The sequence below is a fragment of the Pygocentrus nattereri genome, chromosome 18 (genome assembly GCF_015220715.1).
Source record: "Pygocentrus nattereri isolate fPygNat1 chromosome 18, fPygNat1.pri, whole genome shotgun sequence".
In the NCBI taxonomy this organism is placed as follows: domain Eukaryota; kingdom Metazoa; phylum Chordata; class Actinopteri; order Characiformes; family Serrasalmidae; genus Pygocentrus; species Pygocentrus nattereri.
The window spans coordinates 14,574,603-14,592,282 of NC_051228.1; the positions used below are offsets into that span (position 1 = coordinate 14,574,603).

General features: G+C 38.9%; 2 protein-coding genes across 2 annotated transcripts; one reads left to right on the plus strand and one right to left on the minus strand.

The window, feature by feature from the left end:
* Nucleotides 1-1,276: 1,276 nt before the first annotated feature.
* LOC119266015 lies at nt 1,277-2,473 on the minus strand. Its single transcript, XM_037547472.1, has 2 exons — nt 1,577-2,473; nt 1,277-1,411 (listed from the first exon to the last, which is right to left on the minus strand). The coding sequence occupies exons 1-2, from the start codon at nt 2,471-2,473 to the stop codon at nt 1,277-1,279; spliced, it is 1,032 nt and encodes a 343-aa protein (XP_037403369.1).
* Nucleotides 2,474-4,976: 2,503 nt separating this feature from the next.
* LOC119265987 (interleukin-1 beta-like) lies at nt 4,977-9,948 on the plus strand. The gene is made up of 6 exons (XM_037547200.1): nt 4,977-5,008; nt 5,122-5,200; nt 7,008-7,179; nt 9,029-9,196; nt 9,296-9,441; nt 9,556-9,948. The coding sequence occupies exons 1-6, from the start codon at nt 4,977-4,979 to the stop codon at nt 9,784-9,786; spliced, it is 828 nt and encodes a 275-aa protein (XP_037403097.1). The 3' UTR covers nt 9,787-9,948.
* Nucleotides 9,949-17,680: the final 7,732 nt, after the last annotated feature.

Genomic DNA, 17,680 nt, shown 5'->3' on the forward strand with positions numbered 1-17,680 from the left:
ATCATTTATATGGTGAGCAGATATTTATGTTAAAATAAATTAAACCACTGACAGTTTGTTACAGAATCCAGTAATAATCTGTCTAATAGTGAGTAAACTCACAATTAAGTCCCAAGCAGGTCAAGATGTAATATTAACTAAAGGGTTTATCTTAGATCCTGGAGTACCCACTGCCCTGCACATTTTAGTGTTTGTGCACCAACAGACCCACTTCCTGTAATGAAGGGTTTGTTAAATGGGCTGATTAGTTGTATCAGGTGTCCTCCAGGTCCAGGGTAGGGAACCATTGGTCGACTAAATAATAGTTGATATATATGCAGGCAACGGGCAGTTAGATGATGCAACGAAAGTTAAAGAGCTAAGTGAGGACAAGAGGGGAGCTGTTAATCAATTATCCTGGGACCTTCCTGTACTGACAGCAACAAACCGTACCTCGCTCTTGCACAGTTTACTTCAGCATGCTGTGAGTTTAAAAGACCAATGTTTCTCTGATGAGAGTTAGTCAATTAAAACTGAGGCAGTTGAAGTTGGGTATCAGTATGCAGGCTAATAATGATACCTTAAAGGGAACCCTGACTGTGAACTCTGCTATTAAAATAAAAATACTTAATTAAAAATGTTCTTAATAATATTGAAAAGATTTACATTTGGTTTGTACATCACTTTTAATAGAATTAGACTGAACAGTCAGAGTCCCTTTTAAACCACAGCACAGGAGAGATTTGTATTTTTTTCTTGCCAGACCTCATCCTTGTACTTGTCATTATAGCTACCAGTCAGGGAATGGTGAAATATTAAATCTCTTATTGTGGCAGATTTTTCTTTCACAGAAAATGTTTTGTAAATATTCTACAAATATATACAAGCTATACCTGTCATGTTGCGGCAGAATTTGTAAAATTATTCTCCTTAAGGCTATATAACATAGCACTCTATGAAAATGCAATACTGCCTTAGCAAAGCTTTAACCATGTCTCCATATTAATTTCTTATTAATTAAATGACTCTGTAACAGAGTCCCTCAGACTGTATCATGTGATGAGGGGTTGTTCAGCTTCTTAACCCTAGAACACTAACGTTAAAATTAGTAACACCATCACTAACGTTGGGTATATTTTACCCGGTATAAAATTCCAGTTAAAATATAGTTTTCATCAATTTATTTTAAAAGTACAACACTGTATGACAAGTTTTGGAGCCCTTCTCTAATTCTACAACATACAACATCGCATAAAAAAAAGGTACCATGGATGACCCTATAAAAAAAACAGAAAAATTATTGGAAAATCAGGTAATCCTTAACAGGTAATGTCCTAACAAAAAAAATAGTGCTGCTGGGAACTATTCCCCCTATTCCTGGGACATGTGAGGCCTGTCTGGTAAAGGCACAGTCTTCCTGCATCACTGATAACTGTGGGACAGAGAGACAAAAAATGGCATTTTTTGAGAAGGGAAAAAATGACCAAATTCTTTTGATTATATGAATTTTCTTGGAAAATACCATTAATTGATATTTATTCATTTCCATTATAATAATTAAGGATTATATGCAAATTCTGGGACAACTCTAACTTACCTTATGCCTTACATGCATCCTCATTGGTGTGTCACCTCTCCTTAAGGCATTCTCCTTGAGAATGATCCATGAGTTTATCACACCAGCGTTCATCATGCCATATAGCACACACAGTGGCCACCTCTTGGTTTTTCTTGAACAGCTGTAGTGAGCACACATCTGGTCGAACGTATCAACACCACCCTTCGTTTGGTTGTAAAATTCAATCACTTCAGGCTTGTGAGTGGATCCAATTGTAGCTGTTCTCTTCAAATATTTTGCAGCAACAGCAACAATATGGATGTTTGTCCATGTCACGATTTCGTCAATGATTTGGTCCTCAACAAATAATGTGAAGCTCTTCTCAGGGGTGTCAGCATTTGATGCTTCGTGTGTTGGACCTGGTGTAAAAGCAGGCATAACGTTCCGTGCCGCTGTCCTGGTTGTAGCTGATGTCTGAGGCTGACAACTCCACTGGAAACCAGAGGTACTCCTGTAGGAGCTGTTTTCAAATCTCACAACAAATGACACGCCATCATCCTTATCCTCATGATGTCGTCTTCTTCCTCTGCGACCAGCATTAGGTGTGGCAGGGATAGCTTGAGTTGCAGCAAGGAAAGTTGGATGGGCTGTAGAGGTAGAGGCAACAGGTCCTGGGGTGGCCATTTGTCTGGTGGTAGGGCTATCACAATCATGGTGTTGTATTTTTTTTCTCTTATGACTTGAAGTGCTGGGCTCAGTGCCATCACTATCATCCTCATCATCATCATCACTTGGTTCTGGTATGTAGTCTTTATCACTGTCACTGTCATACATCACTTCTGCTTCCACATGATCAACATCTTCATCACTGTTTTCCCTGAACAGAAGCTCTTGTATTTTCTTCTCAGTCAGGTATTTCACTGATTTTCTGGACATTTTTTCCTCTCTCTGAGTGCTACACCTTAACTTGTAGCTAGCTAGCTAAAAAAGAAGTCTCCGTAGCTAACAATTGTATATGTAAATTAACACTAGCTACATGTTACTCACTTGTTAGCATGCCATGGTAAAAATGCCTGATACAGGATGACAGCTGTGGATGAAATGGGGCAGAGAATGTGGCCGGCCTGAATGTTGTTTCCCTTGAAAAGTGCAACGAGTGCCTGATTTAAACACACAAACACTAACATCGGGTAAATTCCACCCATAGAATATGTTACTCTCTATCACTAACACTGGGGGAAAATCACCCAAACGCATGCCTCTTGAAGAAACCGCTGCAAAACACAGAAAACGCTTTCATCAAAATGATAACATGGGCACTGCAAATTCGTAGACACTTTAAACTCAGAAAGCACTTATTATCAAAATGACGACATCGATGCTACGTTTCATAAACGAGGTGCAAATACAGGAAACACATGCTACCTCCGAAATGCTGTAAAGCCAGTCACAACAGAACAGAGCTGGTTAATGAGGAGCCTTGCCACTTCTACTTCCCCATTATATCAAAAACAGGACTGCTAAAGCAAGTCTTCAATGAATGGAAGTAAATGGCGCTCAAGGGCTAAAAACAAAAAGTTCAAATAGTTTCTACTCACTTGCCTAAAACATTTCTTTGATTTTTGAAAGTAGAAGGATGTAATTCACAAAAAAATTGGCTGTTCATGCTTACAGACATCATGGACAGACATGAGGTGACCTCTTAAACTCCGATAACTTGAGTTTAAAAGCTCTTGAAAATATAAGAGCAGTGTTGAAATGTTTTATGTTATTCAGACTTCAGGAAATGACTGCATTATTTTACATTAAAAATATTTAAGCATTTATCATATATTATTTTTGTACTAGCTTGGGCGCCCTCTAGCGTTTAAGAGCCCAAGAAGACATTGTAGAGCGATAATTCTCCTCTCTACTCTTCTCAGAAAATCAGTGACAGGAGTAGATAAGACTGTGGCACTCGCATCCCTAGTTCATGGTTAACCTGGCTGGCTAGTTTGCTGTCTAAGATGTCATGGTTGTACTGTGGTAGTCATTTTGTATTTCTAAAACATTTACAATTACACTCTAAAGTTAATTCCTATTACCATACTATCTTTGCAATAATCTACTCAAATACAAGTCCTCTCTGAGTGTCCTCCAGAAACACATTCCAAATTCCATACTTGGGCAACATTTTTTTTTCTTGCGCAACTTGAATTTCCAAAGTCACGCCTATAATGCAGCAGTGCAAAGACACAAGTATAAAAAGCAGCATTACATTGTACTTTTAACAGAGCAGCTACAACACAACAGCTGAACTATTGGGACCAATTCACACCCTAATCTCTAAGACTCATTAACTACTGGTATGTATCTGAAAGGCTTATGTATTATTATTAATTGAATTATTTTAATGAAGTGTTTTTTAATAATTTGCTCAAAACCAAAATTCTAATGAGGAAAAGATTTTGTGTATATTATTTAATTTCATTTTAATTTAACTTGAAGGATTGTTGCAACTAATATCCAGAGGTGTAAAGAGTACTGAAAATCCCTACTCAGGTACAAGTAAAAGGATTAGTAAATAGTAGTTTGTTTAAAATAGTAGTTTGTTGAAAAACTACTTTAGTACTTTATTACCTAGCTACTTTTTCGTATAACATGAACATATTTTTGAGCTGACTCGGCTACATTACTGGAAATAATCTGTACAGAAAAACACTAAAGCAAATGTCCTGAGAGCTGAGACTGATCACAGTTCACTCTGCTAGTGCACATTTACACACCTTTCTGTGTATTGTGTAAGGAAGCAGGTTTACATTAAACTGTATGTGTTGTACGGTTAGATGAGTATATAAGACATCCTAGTTTATCTGTTTCCAGCAAAGTATTTCAGAATCCCTGAAAGACTGTGCAGAGGTTTTTAGTTTAATTGTTCATTTAAGAGAAAAAAAGATCAGAATGATGAGTAAACTACTTAATTAATAATGTAATTTTAGTCCTGCTAAGTCCTGCTGCCCATCAACTCCATGTACTCTAACTTTCAACTTGTATATTTTCACTGAAATATCTGTTCAGATCATTTACACCATTAAAATCAGCAGCAACATCAGCAATTTACCCAGCTTTAATTTTTACTGTAATATATTTCACATGCTGATCACTGCATACAGATTTTGATTGGTTAATATTTTAAATCTAACTGCACTTCATTCATATTGGTTTCTGAACTGATATGCTCTTAATTTATTTTTACTCTGTAACATTATGAAAATTAAAGCAGCGACATAACAGTTTTTCATTAAAAATTAACATAAGTAAGAGTAAAAGTACTATGATTTAATTCTACTCCAAAAAGTACCAAGCAGGGATAATTGTACTACAGTATCGAGTGTAATTGTAAATTGTTACTTACACCGCTACTAATATCCATATATTGACTCTATTTTTTTTAACAGAAATGGCAGACAAGAACTTGTTGTTGGTAGAAAGGTAAGGCATTTCCTGAACTGAAACTAAGATAATCTTAGTTTGTTTACTTTTAATTTCTGGAAAAGTGCTCCCTGTAAGCCCATTTGGATGACACATGATTCTGTTGTTAACAGCTTCTTCGAGAACGACAGTGCATTTGAGTCTGATGGGACAGATTTTGATGAACTGGATTGCTCTGATCCTTTGGCCATGGTAAGAAATATAACAACAACAACAACAACAACAATAACAATAATAATAATAATATTGCTTATTTATATTGCACCATTCATACTTCACAATACAAAGTAAAAACAACAGAAGCAGAAGAGAAGAAGGGTAATCAAAAATAAAAACAAAATATAAAACTAATACTAAATATCAGAAAAGGGATATACTAATAATTACAATTAAAGGTAATAAAAGTAATAGTAATATTCCAGTAAAAACAAAGGAAACAATAAAAAAAGATAAATGCTAAAGTAAAGAAATAAGTTTTTAACTGTTTTTTAAATCTCCACTCTTTCTAAATCTCCACTCTTTTAAGTTTCATATTTGGAATATGGAAAAGGCTCACAGTAGAAGATCTTAAAGCTAGACTTGGAACATAATCTATCAAGCAGAATGTATAAATGTGCTAAACCATTAAGAAATTTAAAAACTAGTAGTACATTTTATAGTGAAATCTAAAAGAGACAGCCAGTATTGCCAATCATTCTAGAAGCTAAAACTGGTCTAATATGATCCTGTTTTCTAGTCTGTGTTAATATTCTTAGTGCTGCATTTTGCCTAATTTGTTGGTTGTACTTGCAGGAAGTCCTATCAACAAAGCATTAGAGTAGTCAAGTCAAGAAAACACAAAAGCATGGATCAATTTCTTAGTATCTTGCAGATAGAGATAAGACCAAACTGGTGCTTACATTATAAAAAAACAGTTTTGTTAATAGTATTATTGCTTTAAAAGTTAAGTCAGATTTCTAACTTCAGTTTTTACTTGTAGAGCCAAATTTACAAGTCTTTCATACACCTTTTTCCTCTTTGGTTCACTACCGATTATAATTATTTCTGTCTTTTCTTCATTAAGCTTTAGAAAATTGCTATTCATTCATATTCAACTATGCTGGACAGACATATAGCTTATCTACTGAACTGACATTGTCTGCAGCCACAGATATGTACAGTTGTGTATAATCTGTATAACTATGAACATTTATGCCATGCTTCATAAAAATCATAATAATAATAATGCTTAATAATAATCTGTGTTACAAGTGTTATATACAAAGAAAACAGAAGTGGGCCTAGTACAGGGCCTTCTGGTACACCACAGAGAATAATGTTCACAAAATACCAGTTTAATTCCAGTTAAATATGTAGAGAAAAAGTTTAACGCAATTACATTAAAACCAACCAGCAAGATTGGATTTTCTTCATGAATATTGTGTTTATATAAGAAATCGTTAAGCTGTGAGTAATTTTTTTCAATTACTTTACACAAAAATAAAAGGTTAGGAGGTAATAGAGTCTACTATTGGTAGTTTTGAAGTTATAAAATATGACTGAATGTTAGTGATTTAAAATCATTACTTTTTGATGTTGAAGACTCCTTGATATAATCATTGGTTAATTTAGGATTTAACAGGCGATCAGTTATTGAAAATGAAATTGTCCATTGTCATTAACTTTTGAGTAGTATTTCAGTCTCTCTTTTTGTACTGTATTGTTATAAATATTAATATATTTTTAAAGAATTTCATAGTGAATAATTAGTGGAGATTTCCTCCATTTGCGTTCTGCTTTGCAGCAGTCCATTTTCAATTGCTTTATCTGGTAGTTTTTCTATGACATGTCTGTGGTCAATTACTTCTTTTTAGTTTATTTCTGGTGCAACAGTATCTAAAATAGAAATGTTTATCCAACTTTGTATCAGTGCAATATGTAGGCCTACTAACTTTAACCAAATTTTTGTAGTGCTGTGCTTTTAGCATGTTCTCTGATTGTGGACTGTGTTTGTTTTCAGAGTGGCAGGTGTGACTTGCACAAAGGGCTCCGGATTGAGATTTCTGAGCAGCCTCACACTATGAGACAAGTGACAAATATCATAATTGCCCTGCAAAAGTTCAAGCAAGTCCGGTCCACAGAATTCACCGACCATGAGCTATTCAACATCATCATTGAGAACATAGTTGAAGGTGCAGTAAACCTCTGTTTTTCTGCTTTGCTATACTGTCCTAATAATCCTTACCTAGCCAGAAATCGTGGCCCTCTTGAGAAAAGTTGGTATTTTTCAATGTTGTGCTACAATTTACAGCAGGTAATGGTTGTTTAAAGTGCTAGTTGTCCAAGTGGTGCTCAGAAAACAATCATGATTTGTAGACGCCACATAGATCCCACCAAATTGAGATTGTGTCAGTTCCCCAAATAAAACAAAGCATCAAAAATCCTCGAAAAGTTTGTTCTACTAATTTGATTGATATCAGACCAGTTAAAGCAGTTTGCAGTGGCAGCGCCATTGGACTAAAATTACGACTGCTTAAATGTATAGAGCTCAGATTATCAACTTATAGACCTACCTCCAATCCCCCCTTTATTTCAAAGGTCTTGGAATAAGCAAAACAAATATCCGATTAGCATAGGAATCATATGCACTAAAAAAAATGTATGTGGTTTTAGGCCACATCATAGTACAGAGACAGCACTAGTGAAAATTGTAATTGATCTTTCATTATTCTCTGTACAAAGAAATGTATCTTTGCTAGTCCTCCTTGATCTTAGTGTGGCATCTTACTAGACTAGAAAACCTTGTAGGAGTAAAAATAATAACTCTGTCCTTGTTCAGATCTTACCTCAGTTTGTAAATGTAAACTGCAAATCATCTGTTCTTGCAAAAGTGAAGCATGGTGTCCCACAAGGCCACTTATCAGGACATCTGTTATTCACATTATATATGCTACCACTGGGCACCATTATCAGTAAACACAACATTAATGTCCACTGCTACACTGATGCTGAAGCTAAAAACAAACTAACTAATTTAACCCTTAAACATAATAGTTCCTCAGTGGAATCATCTGTAAAAAAAAAAAATGTTGGTGTCACAATCAATCATGATCTGTCCTTCAAAGCACATATAACAAATGACTAGAATAGCTTTCTGCAATATAACTAAATTAAGAAATGCAATATCTCTATAGGATGCAGAAAAGCTAGTTCATGCATTTATTACCTCAAGGCTTCATTACTGTAATGTCCTGCTGTCTGAATTTTCCAACAAAAGCCTTAACAAGCTGCAGTTAGTCCAGAATCCTGTAGCCAGAGTCCTTACAAGAATGATAAAGTTTGACCATATCAGCCCAATTTTATTACACCTACACTGGTTGCCAGTTAAATTTCACGTTGATTACAAAATTCTTTTACTGACATATAAAGCTCTGAATGGCCTCGCCCATCAGCACCTGCATGAACTTCTATCTTACTATGAACCGTCATGCCTATTAGATCACAAGGTGCTTACTATAAGTACCTAGAATTAATGAAGTTACATTGGAGTAAAGCCTTTTCATTCAAAAGCCCCCCAACTTTGGAATAATCTTTCAGTTAGTGTTCAGGACTGAAACACAGCCTCAGTCTTTAAGTCAAGGCTAAAAATCCACTTGTTCAGTCAAGTCTTTGTTAGTTTTTTCTGGTTTTTTTTCTGTAAAAAGTGCAGATGTGGGGGTTCATGGACATAGAGTATTATGGTAAACTGGGAGTGTTGGTGCTGCCATCCCACTGCTCTCACACATTCACTCAGGTTTGCTGACAATGGAGTGAAGGGACACCAACATCTCAGGGAGCATACATGTCTCTGTTATATTCTGGCTTTCCCTTTTAGTTAGGCTGTAATAACTAGAATTGCCAGAGCCTGGTTAAAATAATCTTTGATTCCTAGCATGTTCCAAGGCCCTGCTGTTGTTCAGCTCTGCTCTTAAAATGCATAAGTGTCAGAAGTTGCTCTGAGATGCCTTGTAGGCTGATCTCTCATCTCTCCATCTCACACAGAGAGTATGGGTTTGAAGGTAAATTGCGAATCTTCAAGGACTTACAACAAGCAAGATAGAGTCATCCAGTGCACCGTGTGTGACGGCTTAAAGAAGAGTCTGGTGCAGAGCCAAGGTACCCCCAACCTGCTAGCGGTCACCCTAAGGGGTGGCAACAGCAACCGAAGTGGTAAGTGTCAATCAATGAAATACTTTTTAGTCTAAGTTTAAGCTTGATCTGGGTCTCTTATTTGCCTAAAACTTTACCATCCTCTACATGGCTCAACAGTGGGCATCAACCTATCGACCTACACCACCCCAGGGTGCAAAGCCACAAATGGCCAGCCAATATGTTTGAAGATTGCTCAGAGCAACCTGTATCTCGCATGCACAAAGGAGTCTGGAACATCCTCTCAACCTCATCTCATCCTAGAGGCATGTACACATGACCATTTGAGAAAACCCACTGCCTGTACTTACACTGCTCAGTTCATTTGACACAGTGTATTTTAATACTGAATTGACATTAACAAATTCTTTCTTATCTAGGATGTGAAGGACGAAGAGACTCTGAAGACCATTGAAGAGAATGATGGCATGGAGCGTTTCCTCTTTTTCCGAAAGGTTACTGGAGGCTCAATTAACACATTTGAATCAGTGAAGTACCCTCACTGGTTCATCAGCACCTCTAAGAATGAATCTATGCCAGTGGATATGTGTGTTGAGGAGGACACCAGTCGTCAAAAAGTCTTTACACTCCAAGATCAAAAAGTAATCTAAGAATCAGATTTGATTCATGATACTGATTTTCCAGAATGTATGTACTAAGTACAGTTCTAAATCTGGAAACTTGTGTTATGTTTGAGTAAGTCTCAGTTAGAGAGCCCTGACCAACAATCATCCATCTTTACACAAGATGTTTATTTCATAATTAAATGTAAATCAGGAAAAGTCTGATGTAGAAATGTTTTAGCTCTCTAGTGTTATTTATAATTTTTTATTTCATTTATTTAATTTAATATTTATTTCAGGAAATCAGTGGTCCACATAATTTAATTTATATACAATTATACCATTCCTTTTGTGTTTATTACATTTTTATTTATTTATTTATTTATTTTTTATTTAAATTTTGCCTGTGTGCATATCAACATGTAAAGCTGGTAAAATGTATTTATTACAGTTGTATTTATATGGAGGTACTTATGCTGCAAAACTTGAGAACTTGTAGTACCTCTTCTGAGAACCTGAATTAAAATCTGTACTCGTATTTTCAATCTGAGAACTTGTAAAATAAAATCTGAACTGAGCATGTGAAAATTTGCACTCCTCGAAAATATCCTCACAACTTTGTTTTAAATTTGTGTCACAGTGAAAAAGCCAACTGTGTTAATTAATACTAAGATAAGTAATATTATAGTAAATACTATAAAAAGTATATTTATTTGTACGAAAATTCATTTTTTGGTCCACGCAACTTCAAAACTGCTTGCCTCAACTTTTGAAACACTTCTCTTAGTAGACTTGTTGCAAAACTGAGTTGTGCACTTGTAGCTAAATCTTTGAGGTAGCAGTGCTTTGAAGGGGGTGGGGCAATGGGAATGATATCCAGTCAAAGGAGCTTATTTTAAGCAGGTGTGTTAGCTAGCTAGCTAGATTTGGTTTAGAGCATAACTCTGTAGGAAGGTGGATAGCCAGGAACAGTGTTGGTGACCACACTGCTGTAGCTTAACAGTAACAGTAGAAAGTAGCTAGCTAAATACATTTACATATGCTTGTTGTAATGCAGTAGCAGTCCATATAAAGCTTGTTATCATTTGATTTGAGGGGAACTTGCCGATTCCCTAAAACAGCACAATGTCATGCTAACATTCAAATCCTTTTCTGCCCAGTTTATGGATATAGAAATCTTTTTATATGTACAGTATGTATGTTTGTGTGTTCATCAGGTGCAGCAGAATTCAAATATTGAAAATGCAGTAAGAAACCTTCTTAGCTAACTGAGACATAGACAAGACATAGCAGCCCACAGCCAGCTGGAAACATAGACAGAGACATCATCATCATCGTTGCCCGCTAGTCCAAACAGGGTCGCGGTAGCAGTTGGGAGAGCAGAGAATCCCAGATGACCCTGTCCCCCGCAACTTCCTCCAGCTCATTCCCGGGGACCCCAAGCCGCTCCCAGGCCAACTTGGAGACATAATCCCTACAGCGGGTCCTAGGGTGACCCCGGGGTCTTGTCCGGTAGGCCGTGCCTGGAACACCCCCACCGGGAGGCGTCCAGGGGGCATCCGGATCAGATGCCCGAACCACCTCAGCTGGCTCCTATCAATGCGGAGGAGTAGCGGCTCTACTCTGAGCTCCTTCCAGATGACCGAGCTCCTATTCTATCGCAGAGCGTGTAGCCCGCCACCCGACGAAGAAAGCTCATTTCCGCCGCTTGTATTCGCGATCTCGTTCTTTCGGTCATTACCCACAGCTCATGACCATAGGTGAGGGTTGGGATGTAGATCGACCGGTAAACAGAGAGCTTCGCCTTTTGGCTCAACTCCCTCTTCACCACTACAGTCCTGTACAGTGACCGCATTACTGCTGCCGCCTGTCCCAGCCTTGGATTGGATAGCCCGCAGTAGTAGCCCCGGCACCCCATACTCCCGGAGGACCTCCTACAAGATATCTCGAGGAACACGGTCATAAGCATTCTCCAAGTCCACAAAACACATGTAGACTGGGTTTGCAAACTCCCATGCCCCCTCAACAATCTGTGAGAGGGTGAAAAGCTGATCCATTGTTCCACGGCCGGGACAGAATCCACATTGTTCCTCCTCAATCTGAGGTTCAACTATCGGTCGGAGTCTCCTTTCCAGCACCTTTGGATAGACTTTCCCAGGAAGGCTGAGCAGTGTGATACCCCGATAATTGGCACACACCCTCCAGTCCCCCTTTTTAAAAATAGGGACCACCACGCCAGGCTGCCAGTCCAAGGGTACTGTTCCCGAGGTCCATGCAAAATAGCAGAGGCGTGTTAGCCATGACAGCCCCACAATATCCAGAGCCTTAAGCATTTCTGGACGAATCTCATCCACCCCCGGTGCCTTACCACTGAGGAGCTTACCAACTACCTCAGTGACCTCCACCAGGGAAATGGAAGTTGACACCCCAGAAGCCCCTGGCCCTGACTCCTGTGAGGGAGGCACGTCTCCCGAATTAAGAAGTTCCTCAAAGTGCTCCTTCCACCGACCGACAATATCCTCATTCGAAGTCAGAGTTTCTCCACCCTTGCCGAATACAGCTTGTGCGCAGCTACCCAGACCCCTCCTGAGTCGCCGGACAGTTGTCCAGAACCTCTTTGAGGCCGAACGAAAGTCTTTTTCCAAGGCCTCACCAAACTCCTCCCATGCCCTGGATTTTGCTTCTGCCACCGTTGCAGCTGCCACCTTTTTTGCCTGTCAGTACCTATCTGCTGAATCGGGAGTCCTTCGGGCCAACCAGTCCCTAAAGGCTTCTTTCTTCAGCTTGACGGCCTCCCTCACCACCGGGGTCCACCAGGAGGTTCTTGGGTTACCGCCCCGACAGGCACCCACAATATGGCCTCAAGTCTGATGAAACGACAACAAAGTCGATCATTGACCTTTGACCCAAGGAGCTCTGGTACCATGTACACTTATGAACATCCATGTGTTCGAACTTGTTGTTCGTTATGGACAATCCATGCCTGGCACAGAAGTTCAATAACAATTCACCATTCGGGTTTAGATCGGGCAGGCCGTTCTTCCCAATCACGCCTCTCCAGGTCTCCCAGTCATTGCCAACGTGAGCATTGAAGTCTCCCAGTAGGACTATTTAGTCTGTAGGCGGGACCCTTTCCAGAACCCCGCCCACTCGCTCCAGGAACGCAGAATACTGTGACCTGTTGTTTGGTGCATACGCACAGACAACAGTCAAAGTTTTCCTCTCTGCGATTTTAATTTGCATTGAGGCGACCCTCTCGTCCACCGGGACAAACTCCAACTGCCTGGTCACCAGCCGGGGAATTGTGAGTATCCCCACACCCGCCCGGCACCTCTCACCCTGTGCAACCCCTGAGTAGGAGAGAGACCAACCCCTATCCAGGAGTTTGGTTCCAGAGCCGACACTGTGGGTGGAGGTGAGCCCAACTATATCTAGTTGGTACCTCTCAACCTCCTGCACAAGTTCCGGCTCCTTCCCCCCCAGTGAGGTTACATTCCATGTACCAAGAGCTAGTTTCTGCTGCAGGGGCCTAGGCCAACTAGGGCCTCCCCGCAATCTCCCACTGCCAATATGGCACTGCACCGCTCCCCCATGCTGGACCTTGCGGGTGGTGGGCCCACATGGCCTCCCCACATTGCCTCTTCGGGCTGAGCCCGGCCGGATTACGTGGGCTGCCTGGCCACCAGGTGCTCGCCATGGAACACTACCCCCAGGCCTGGCTCCAGGGGTAGGTCCCGTTGACCCTTTCCCGGGCAGGGTGCACGATTTCTTGTGCCCGATATGCATGGAGAACTTTTGATCGTGTTGGTCTGGGTCTTCACTCCAGACCTGTTCGCCCTGGGAGACCCTACCAGGAGCATATTGCTCCCGACGACTTAGCTCTGAAGATCCCTAGACCACACAAGCCCTTCCGCCACGACAAGGCCCCGATCCAGGAAGGGTAGACAGTTCTGCTGAATTAAGCCGGCCCATGGGAACTCAGGTTGGTACTAGTGGTGGGGTCAGCCAGCCAGTTAGAACAAATACAGTTCAACAAGAGATGCAAAGGTAAGAATTTCACAGATATGAATTATTGTAGATGTGTAATTTGTAATCACAAATCTGATTTTGATACTCTAGATAAAGTAAAATCAACCCAGTAAAACCTAGTACTAGGTTTTACTAAGAGAAGGTATTTCTTAAAAGTTGCTGAAAAAATGACAACATGTCATCTTTCTAAAGTAAATATTTATTTTTAATGGCGTTTATGTATTTGTTTTGTCCAAAGGTTTTTTCCAGCAGTCTATAGTAATTGGACAAGAACTAAAGGAAAGGCACCTAAACCTCCAAGAGTGACAAAACTCCTAAAACTGCAGTTCTGCTTGCAAAATGAAAATACAAACAAAAGTCCTAAAGACGAAACATTGCTATTGCGAGCAGGTTTATGCAGAAGAAAGTATAAACATTTCTGATGATGCTGATTATTCTGAGGTTAGCAGTAAACGGTTATTAACAGTAAACAATATTTTTCTAAACGCAGTTTGTATTACAAAAGTACATTTGCCCTTCTCACATAATGGTTGCCTTTGTAATTAGTATATCGACAAATTAACCTGATTTTTGTTACTGTCAGATAGCACAGTGCTCCACATTTTGAAAATACTTTCAAGAACTATGACTTCAATTATTTATGTTCACTTCACTGTGCTAAACTAAATCTAACATTACTAATTATATTCTCTTTTTAATGAAACATGCAGTTAAGTACTTGACTAAATCCACAGTATGCTCAGAAAAGCATATTTTGACCTATTGTGGCATATTTTATCACAATAACTATACATATTGTCATATTGCCCAGCAATATGTACTCATCATACAAGGTTCCCAGGGCTATACCGCAAAAATATTGAAGTCTTCCTCAAACAATGGCAACAACACCATCTACATCATTCCCCTTCAAGAAAAAATTGACATGACTCAGAATTCAAGAACATGCAAAAAATGTTTGCATGACTTGAGGTACATCAGTTCCACTTCAGCTGCTGCCATTTCACCTTCAATCCTGTCAACAACATGATGTAAGTGATGTAATCAATTTCCAAGCAAGGGCAGTTCCATACCTAACTCATTTTTTGTTAGTTTTGTGTCTTCAGTTTGTTTGGACAGGTATATGTTAACTCTGATGTAGACAAAATCTTGAGAGCCAAATGAGCATGGCATCAAATTCAAGTGCCGTCGAGATCATTGTGTGCAATCCATCAGACACAGAAGGATGCTGTGTTATGGTGCAGTTGGTTCATGATTTAAGCAAGCACTAGTAGTGCTTCTGTTTTTATTACCATACTACCATAGTAAGAGTCCTTTTCACATTCATCCCTACTTACAGCAGACATGTCCTAAATTATTTTTCTGTAAAATAAGTTTTTCTTCTGGTTATTCGTCACATAACTGCAGAGCGCAACATTGGATTTCATAGTGAAACCTTCCTCTACCCTCTTTACTTTCCCACTCCCTTTGAATTTTTCTCGTTTGGCATTATATGAAAATCCACCCATAAATAAAATTGCAACAATTTAATTTTAATTCTATGTGCAGAAACATTTTGTTATGTTAAATGTGAATAGGCAGGGTGGAGTGTTATTGAGAAGTTTTGGAGCTTCTATATAGTTCCTTGGAGAAGTCAGAATGACAGAATTACAGCTTTTTATCGATGCCAGTGTAGCCAACTATGGCATACAGAAACCCAGAACATGTTGCCCTATTAATTCATTTGCTACACTATGTTGCAAAAGGTGTTCATATGACATGCATTTGTGTCAACATCATTTAAAACAATTATATTGTATTTTCATCTCTGGTCAAATATTCTGGATCTGTAGCAGAAGAACAGCCAAGCCAAGAGCCAGATCATTTATATGGTGAGCAGATATTTATGTTAAAATAAATTAAACCACTGACAGTTTGTTACAGAATCCAGTAATAATCTGTCTAATAGTGAGTAAACTCACAATTAAGTCCCAAGCAGGTCAAGATGTAATATTAACTAAAGGGTTTATCTTAGATCCTGGAGTACCCACTGCCCTGCACATTTTAGTGTTTGTGCACCAACAGACCCACTTCCCGTAATGAAGGGTTTGTTAAATGGGCTGATTAGTTGTATCAGGTATCCTCCAGCTCCAGGGTAGGGAACCATTGGTCGACTAAATAATAGTTGATATATATGCAGGCAACGGGCAGTTAGATGATGCAAAGAAAGATAAAGAGCTAAGTGAGGACAAGAGGGGAGCTGTTAATCAATTATCCTGGGACCTTCCTGTACTGACAGCAACAAACCGTACCTCGCTCTTGCACAGTTTACTTCAGCATGCTGTGAGTTTAAAAGACCAATGTTTCTCTGATGAGAGTTAGTCAATTAAAACTGAGGCAGTTGAAGTTGGGTATCAGTATGCAGGCTAATAATGATACCTTAAAGGGAACCCTGACTGTGAACTCTGCTATTAAAATAAAAATACTTAATTAAAAATGTTCTTAATAATATTGAAAAGATTTACATTTGGTTTGTACATCACTTTTAATAGAATTAGACTGAACAGTCTTAACAGTCAGAGTCCCTTTTAAACCACAGCACAGGAGAGATTTGTATTTTTTTCTTGCCAGACCTCATCCTTGTACTTGTCATTATAGCTACCAGTCAGGGAATGGTGAAATATTAAATCTCTTATTGTGGCAGATTTTTCTTTCACAGAAAATGTTTTGTAAATATTCTACAAATATATACAAGCTATACCTGTCATGTTGCGGCAGAATTTGTAAAATTATTCTCCTTAAGGCTATATAACATAGCACTCTATGAAAATGCAAAACTGCCTTAGCAAAGCTTTAACCATGTCTCCATATTAATTTCTTATTAATTAAATGACTCTGTAACAGAGTCCCTCTGACTGTATCATGTGATGAGGGGTTGTTCAGCTTCTTAACCCTAGAACACTAACGTTAAAATTAGTAACACTATCACTAACATTGGGTATATTTTACCCGGTATAAAATTCCAGTTAAAATGTAGTTTTCATCAATTTATTTTAAAAGTACAACACTGTATGACAAGTTTTGGAACCCTTCTCTAATTCTACAACATACAACATCGCATAAAAAAAGGTACCATGGATGACCCTATAAAAAAAACAGAAAAATTATTGGAAAATCAGGTAATCCTTAACAGGTAATGTCCTAACAAAAAAAATAATGCTGCTGGGAACTATTCCCCCTATTCCTGGGACATGTGAGGCCTGTCTGGTAAAGGCACAGTCTTCCTGCATCACTGATAACTGTGGGACAGAGAGACAAAAAATGGCATTTTTTGAGAAGGGAAAAAATGACCAAATTCTTTTGATTATATGAATTTTCTTGGAAAATACCATTAATTGATATTTATTCATTTCCATTATAATAATTAAGGATTATATGCAAATTCTGGGACAACTCTAACTTACCTTATGCCTTACATGCATCCTCATTGGTGTGTCACCTCTCCTTAAGGCATTCTCCTTGAGAATGATCCATGAGTTTATCACACCAGCGTTCATCATGCCATATAGCACACATAGTGGCCACCTCTTGGTTTTTCTTGAACAGCTGTAGTGAGCACACATCTGGTCGAATGTATCAACACCACCCTTCGTTTGGTTGTAAAATTCAATCACTTCAGGCTTGTGAGTGGATCCAATTGTAGCTGTTCTCTTCAAATATTTTGCAGCAACAGCAACAATATGGATGTTTGTCCATGTCACGATTTCGTCAATGATTTGGTCCTCAACAAATAATGTGAAGCTCTTCTCAGGGGTGTCAGCATTTGATGCTTCGTGTGTTGGACCTGGTGTAAAAGCAGGCATAACGTTCCGTGCCGCTGTCCTGGTTGTAGCTGATGTCTGAGGCTGACAACTCCACTGGAAACCAGAGGTAC

Coding starts and splice junctions, on each gene's coding strand:
- LOC119265987 (XM_037547200.1), top strand. CDS start 4,977: ATGGCAGACAAGAACTTGTTGTTGGTAGAAAG. Junction 7,180..9,028: donor CATTGAGAACATAGTTGAAG/GTGCAGTAAACC, acceptor CATCTCACACAG/AGAGTATGGGTTTGAAGGTA. Junction 9,197..9,295: donor TGGCAACAGCAACCGAAGTG/GTAAGTGTCAAT, acceptor ATGGCTCAACAG/TGGGCATCAACCTATCGACC.
- LOC119266015 (XM_037547472.1), bottom strand. CDS start 2,473: ATGTCCAGAAAATCAGTGAAATACCTGACTGAGAAGAAAATACAAGAG. Junction 1,412..1,576: donor GGATGCATGTAAGGCATAAG/GTAAGTTAGAGT, acceptor TCTGTCCCACAG/TTATCAGTGATGCAGGAAGA.